The following is a 7,489-nucleotide window of genomic DNA, read 5'->3' as shown; positions in this document are numbered from 1 at the left end:
AAAAGATAGTAGCAACAAGATCAGTGGACTTAATGATTAAAAGAACGTGAAGGAGAATGGTGTGATGAAGAGAGAGGAAGAAGGTGGTGAGAGAAGAACAAAAGGAGAAAAGAATGAGAAAATGAAGAAAGGAATTAAAATGATTGAAGAAGAAAGATTTCAACATGGTTTGTTTATTTGTTTAAGTTGTTTTTTGTATTGGTGGGGGGGGGGGCACAGGAGTGCAATTTATTTCTTGAAATATGAAGACCTCTTTTCTAGGTCAATATTGACTTTTGAAGTGTGACTACTTCAAGAGAAAGGTCAATTTAAATTGGGCTTTAATTTATTAAAAGTTCTACTAACATCTGGCAAAAACTAGAGAGATGTAGTTTGCAAGAGTATTTACAATAGCAACAATAAGTAGTAATTGTAGAACATCATAGAAACCCAACCATTATAATTATCATTATTATTTGTGGTTATCATTATTATTAATGGTTAAGAAAATGTTATTCAGGCCAAGTACTTCTAGTAGAAAAAAATTATTATTATTATTAATGATAATAATCACAAGGACATCAATCAACAAATAATCACAAGAACATCAATCAACAAAGTGAATTAAAATGATACAACCATTATTCTACAAGAGTCTACATTTTTCTAGAACAAACTTGAAATGAATTTTCAAAACAAAAAATAAAAGAGAATAATAATCCTCTTAATGAAATTTTGAGAGAAGCAGGGACATTGAAAACAGTAAAAGTTTTCCAAACCAGAGTTGTTGTTTCTTAACCCCAGATCACCTAATTACAACATACAAAATGGAAGGAATTGTGGCCACAACCATTCCAGTTTTCAATTCTCAAACATAATGTATCCAGGACTACATTATTTAAGTTGTTAGAGTATGATTTTAAATTTCTAGCCAGTCATATCATGTAGGAGCTACTTTATTGGCTTGCCAGGCCAGAGTCAACAGATACTGATATTAGTATTATACATGGTGAATGCAATCACCTACACTCCCTTCCCCAGCTGAAGTTTCACAGGGAATATATATGTATTTGTATATATTGACATCATCATTTAAAGTTCACTTTTCTATGCTTGCAGGGGATGAACAGAATTTGTTGAAGCAGATTTTTGATACCTGGATACCCTTCCTGTTGTTAACTCTCAGCCATTTCCCAGTAAGGTAATAGTCCCCTTGACCAGGCATGTTTCCACAAAAGATTGGCAATCAAGGACACAGCTTGCAGAATGGTGACATCTCAACTACTACATGACATCAAAGCAAGGAGAAAACACACAGACTATATATATACATTCAATTTCGGCCAACCAAATACACTCCCATATATATATATATATATATATATATATATATATATATAAAGAATAATAATAAATGGAGCAAAACGTATATAATCAATAAGTTCCTTTATATATTTGAAGAACCTACAAGAATAGGTGCAAGCGCTAATATTTATAAAACATGTGACGTATTAATAAAAATCTGTAAATGTACAACCATCCAGATATCTGAGTACGTTATTATTTTTTCTAATATATGTATATATATATATATATATATGTATGTATATATACATACATGACAAGCTTCTTTCAGTTTCCGTCTACCAAAGTCACCCACAAGGCTTTGGTTGGCCCGAGGCTATAGTAGAAGACACTTGCTCAAGGTACCATGCAGTAGGACTGAACTCACATCTATGTAGTTGTGAAGCAAGTTTCTTACCACACAGCCATTCCTGCAACTATATACACACATGCACACACACATACATATGTGCACACACACACACACACACACACACACACAAACTCAAGGCAGGAAGTTTGGTTCTACTTAACACTTGACAGTGGTTACAACTGACAGATTTAAACGATAAGCTTGTAATGAGTCTCATACATATACGTAAGTATGTGTGTGTTTGTGTGTGTGTGTGTGTGTGTGTGTGTGTGTGTGTGTGTGTGTGTGTGTGTGTGTGTGTGTGTGTGTATGAGAGTGTGAGTGAAAAATAAAGAAAAATAATTCCATGTATATTTTAACAATTAGTCGACATTCAACTTGTTTTCTTGAAATAAATTTAAAGAAAGATTTATGCATAATTTGAAAGATTGAACATTTCTTTTCATGGAAAACTTCTAGTGAATGACTGAAGCAAATCAAATTTCACCCTTTTGAGGTCAGTAAAATGAGTACCAGTTGGGCACTGGTGCCAACAGAATCAGTTTTTCTCTTCCCTCTAATTTCAGGTCTTATGCCAACAACAGAAAGAATTATTTTGTGGAGTCATTAGACTGTCAGTCTGAATGCCCTGTAGTAGTTGTTCCAGTTCTTAATGTTCAGAGTTCAAATCCTGTTGAGAATAACTTTGCAATTCATCCCCTCTGATGTAGATAAAATGATGTACCAGTACATACTTCACTCAAAACTGCTGGCCTTGTGCATCTAAATCTAAGACAATTGTTAAGGACAATGCATTGGAAAAATTTGATTAGGCATCAGACAAAATGTCTGATGGTATATCTCCCAGTTCTTTATGTTTCCTAGACATGCCTATCAAATGTACCAGCATTAATTCCATTTGATTAGTAATTTTTTCCATATATAATGAATGCATTTTTCTTTTCCTCTCAAGAATGTCATATATAGAATGATAACAATTCAGGGCATAATTTTTGTCACTCAGTTCACATAAGGAACTTGCCTGATACTAACCTACATAATGAGACTAGAGGACAATTATGTAATCTGTTCTATAATCTAAAGTGCCAAACAACTAAACCTAAAACAGAGATAATAAGCAAAGAGATTTTTTTTTGTTTTTTCCAAGAAGCAAATCATTTTACTCCCACTAATTTCAAATAATTGTATGACTTAACATTAAGTTTTTAAATAAACTCAAAAGAGTTTATTTGTAACAGTTCACTATTTAAAGATGCAATATTATTTGAAAAAAAAAATGAAAGCACTTAAGCATTTAAGCACATCAGTAACATGACCTATTCATCAGCTCAAATATCAATTTAATGTATTTAGTAGTCTTTCTACTTACCAAGACAAACAAAATTCTGCAACATACTGATGGTAAGGTAAACAAATAATGAATTGAAGCCCATTTCTAAAATGCACTGTCTAAAAACATGGAATCTACATAAGATTTGAACTAAATGTAAATTTAATAACATTTTTATGATCAACCATAAATTATTCAAAGCATGAAAAATTTCAGGATAGTTATATCTAAGTGAGCACATCTGCTCCAGAACTTTGTTTTTTATATTCTTATTTGAGAACATAGAAAAATTAATCCTGGTTGTGACTTATTAACTCACATAAAGAAAGGAGAGATAAAATAGCCACATTGTTGAACATGGTTTAATTAAATAATCATAAGAGATGAGGAAGCACTCAGTGCCTTAGCAAACACTCACAGGATGGTGCAATTGATGCAGCTGATGTCCAGTTTGAACTGCTAAAGGTCAGTACTGGTGTAGGGGAAGAACTTGGGTGGGATAGATTTCCTAGTGGTTGTATTTCAAAGGTTATTCCAAGAACTGTAACCATTGAGAATATCTACAGTTGCTTAAAGCGTTTAGTATAAAATCTGACAACTGAGAGACTCCTGATCAAACAGACTTATAGACAAAAGTATACCAGCCATGACCATCTCAAATTTTTTCAGACAAAGAATATGCAGAACTGCATTTCCAATACATGCTTTCTTTTTTTTTTTTTTTTTTTTTTTTTTTTTGAGAGAGAGAGAGAGAGAGAGAGAGTATGATGTAATTCAAAAGAGACATAACCACTATTCCTAGTGAGACAGTAAAAGTGATAACAGGAAGAGAGATGTTGAGTCAATGGTTTGAAGCAGAAGTGTTATAACAATTTGCAACAAAAGTACAATTAATAACGTAGCTGCCTGGCAAGTGATAGAGACATGGTTCAAATCCCAATAGGTTTGTTCTTTTTCTCCTTTGAACTAACGATTGGCATACCACATATTAGAATACCAGTCAATTTGCAGGCATGAGTTCATACCCACACTCTGTGTGTGTGTGTGTGTGCGTGTGCGTGTGTGTGTGTGTTAATGACTTATGAGGAGAGGGAAATTTCAAGAGTTTTTCCCCCAAGGCAACAGAATTTAGTCAAACTTTATTTTGAGCACCTCAAGTAATACATGAAGAATCACTAAAATGAGAGAAAACTAAAATTTCTTTTCTGAGTAAATAGAGAGCTCACAAAAATAATTTTTATTTTTCCTCAGTAACATATCTTAGATATTTCTATTCCTTGTAGCAACCAACAAACCTAATTTTATACCGGTACATTTGTTTACTGGACAGTGACCATACTGGGGCACTGCCTTCAAGGGTTTTTGCAGTTGACTGCATCACTCCAAATGCATATTTCAGTCAGGTATTTATTGTACTGATCAACATTTAGTGAACGGCTAAGTTACCTTTTTGCCATAAGGTAGAGGTTTTTGGCATTTTTATAACCAGTTGTATTGTGTAATGTATAATCACAAAAACAGACACACCCATACACACACACACACACTAGCTGAATAGCCCATCATTGCCAGGCAATTTTTACAATAGAATGTCTTATATAAAGTTTTGTTTATTCTGTCAGAGCATGCCTACCCTGACAGGCGTTTTAATCAGGACAGATTTGTGCAATTTTTTGCAAAAAACTGAGGATTTTTTTCCTTTTTAAATTATTTACCCATTCTACATGACTTTATTCATAAAAACTTATTAAAACTTCAGAAGTTCTTACAACTTTGGTCGTCATAATGCTTTGCATTTCTTTGTTTAATAAAAATTCTTCCTCCTAATGATTTTGCTTTCATTTTGTGATAGACAGCTATCATGCAGAAAATGCCAGCTTCCAAATCCTGTTTTCTAATTAGGTAAAACTGATTAAACTTTAAACCACAATAACATTTTTATGCAATTTTTCTGGAACAAATAAATAAAATCAGATTTAACATGGAAAATTATTTCAATATACCAAATTTGAAAATTTTGACGTAATTTTAAAATTTCACAGTATGTGACAGCAGCAGGGAAGACCCTACAAAAGTAGGGACAGTCAGTCATAGGACATCAAACACACACACATTTACAAATGTACACAGATAATCACGAGTTGAAAATGGAGTATAGTAGACATATGGATGTATGTATGTACATAAGTACATATATGAATGTGTGTAGAAAATCCACCTACCCCTCTCTCCTTAAAGCTATGTATTCCTCACACTCACCTTTCTCTCCCTTTGTTGGCATTTTTAAAGTTAGTTTTGTGTGTGTGTGTGTGTGTGTGTATGTTTTTACAAAAATATGTATGCAGTGTCGCATGTATATGACTGCTGTATTAACATTACACCCCGTTGCCATTCCATATTTGTAACTTACAGAACACTGTACTCTCCTTCCTTGATATCAATCACACTCACTCTGCTACTACATTTCCCTCAGACTAATACTTTTTGCACCCTTCTCATTTTATCATATAATTCGCCCAACACCCCTAGGGAGCACATTATAGATTTTTGTTGAAATCCAAATAGCCTATTATTGAACTGAATGTTAGTGTAACATGTATGCAAAGTTTGGTGAATATTGGTTTGCTGGTTTAGGCAGTAAGATGGTAACAGAAGACAGAAATTGTCATATATATATATATATATATATATATATATATATATATATATATATATATATATATATATATTCTTTTATTCTTTTACACATTTCAGCCCCAAGGTTGCAGCCATGTTGGGGCATGTATACTAGAATAAAAGTATGAACAGTCAAACAACTGGTATCTACTGCTCTTTTTCTGTCCCAAAGTCGTATTTATGGATAATATCACTTTGGGATCCGACTATCTCTATGACCTTAAGCTAGCTTTTATCAAAACAGATCATAATTACCTTCCTCATTAGAAATAATTCAATTATTTAACAAGGAAACTGCAACCACAATGCTAAAAGTGCTCCGAAACTAATTTCACAGACTGATTGAAATCATGGCTGATATGATATTGATCCGACATGAATAAATCTTCAATAATTTTTACAAGAGTTAGTATCCTACATGGGGAAATGTTTCCAAGCTACAAGAAATCAATATATCATAATTGATATTAACCAATACTTGACATTGTCTATGGTTGTGAAATTAAGGTGTTGAACTACTGACCATAATGGTTTTGGAGTTCAAATCTTACAACTACTGTATTATGCTCCTGAGTAAGTCACATAACACTGCTAGCCCCAGTATACCTGACTGGCAAAAAGAAAAGCCCATTCCTAATTCACAGTTAAGTGGTTTGGTTACAAATAACAAAATAGGTATCAGCAATAAAACATGCTACACGGCAGTGAAACATGGGCCATGAATGCTGAGGACATGCATAGGCTTGAAAGAAATGAAGCTAGTATGATCTGCTGGATGTGAAAATGCCCTGAGAGAAAAGTTGGACATAAGAAGCATCAGAAATGGTATGCAAGAGAGACGACTGTGCTGGTATGGTCATGTGTTGCATATGGATGAGGACAGCTGTGTGAAAAAGAGTCACACCCTAGCAGTAGAGGAAACCTATGGAAGAGGTAGACTCAGGAAGACTTGGGATGAGGTGGTGAAGCATGACCTTCAAGCGTTGGGCCTCTCAGAGGCAATGACGAAAGATTGAGACCTCTGGAGATATGCTGTGATTGAGAAAACCCAGCAACTAAAGTGAGATTGCAGCCACGCATATCCAGCCCAGTTAAGAGTACTCCTGATGCGTTGTGCAATATGATATGCTTGAGGAAACCTGTTGAGTCAAGTAAAACCAATATCGTAGCTGTGGCCAGTGCGCCTGGACGGGCTCCTATGTCAGTGGCATGTAAAAAGCACCATCCAAACGTGGTCGATGCCAGGTCTGCCTGACTGGCTCTCATGCTAGTAGCACGTAAAAAGCACCATCCAAACATGGCTGTTGCCAGTACCCCCAACTGGCCCCCGTGCCAGTGGCACGTACAAAGCACTATCTGAACGTGATCGATGCCAGGCCCACCCAACTGGCCCCTATGCTGGTGGTATGTAAAAAGTACCCACTACACTCTCAGAGTGGTTGGCATTAGGAAGGGCATCCAGCTGTAGAAACATTGCCAGATAAGATTGGAACCTGGTGCAGCTGCTGGCTCTCCAGACCTCAGTCAAACAGTCCAACCCTTGCCAGCATGGAAAACAGACGTTAAACAATGATGATGATGATGTGGTTAACCATGTATGTGATTAACCATGTGTTTAACCATGTATGTGGTTAATCGTGTATGTGTTTAACTATATAAACCTCTATATGCATGTGTGTGTGTGCGTAAATATGAATGCATGTATGTCCAAGTATCAGTATTTGCAAGCATCCATGTTCTTTGTGTGTGTGTGAGTGTGTGTGTGTGTGCACGAGAGAGAGAGAGAG

General features: G+C 35.1%; 1 protein-coding gene and 1 long non-coding RNA gene across 13 annotated transcripts in view; one reads left to right on the top strand and one right to left on the bottom strand.

Annotated features, from left to right (window-relative positions):
* The window catches only part of LOC128248389 (uncharacterized), a 12,434-nt gene extending 11,108 nt beyond the window's left edge, over nucleotides 1-1,326 (top strand). Inside the window, exon 3 of the long non-coding RNA XR_008264629.1 lies at nucleotides 1,099-1,326. This is a non-coding gene — a long non-coding RNA (uncharacterized LOC128248389). The remainder of the gene's footprint in view (nucleotides 1-1,098) is intronic.
* The window catches only part of LOC106872834 (probable protein phosphatase 2C T23F11.1), a 223,620-nt gene that overhangs the window by 91,930 nt on the left and 124,201 nt on the right, over nucleotides 1-7,489 (bottom strand). Inside the window, exon 1 of one of the 12 annotated variants that reach the window (XM_052969727.1) lies at nucleotides 3,066-3,144. The exons of the other annotated variants lie outside the window; for them this stretch is intronic. Within the exon in view, the coding sequence (XP_052825687.1) occupies nucleotides 3,066-3,129 (64 nt within the window). The 5' untranslated portion in view covers nucleotides 3,130-3,144. Of the gene's footprint in view, nucleotides 1-3,065; nucleotides 3,145-7,489 lie in introns of those variants that run through there. 12 annotated transcript variants of the gene reach the window in all.

Source organism: Octopus bimaculoides, chromosome 7, assembly GCF_001194135.2.
Source record: "Octopus bimaculoides isolate UCB-OBI-ISO-001 chromosome 7, ASM119413v2, whole genome shotgun sequence".
Classification (NCBI taxonomy): Eukaryota; Metazoa; Mollusca; class Cephalopoda; order Octopoda; family Octopodidae; genus Octopus; species Octopus bimaculoides.
Note: the sequence above shows the minus strand (reverse complement) of the source record. Positions and strands in the feature narration are given on the sequence as shown.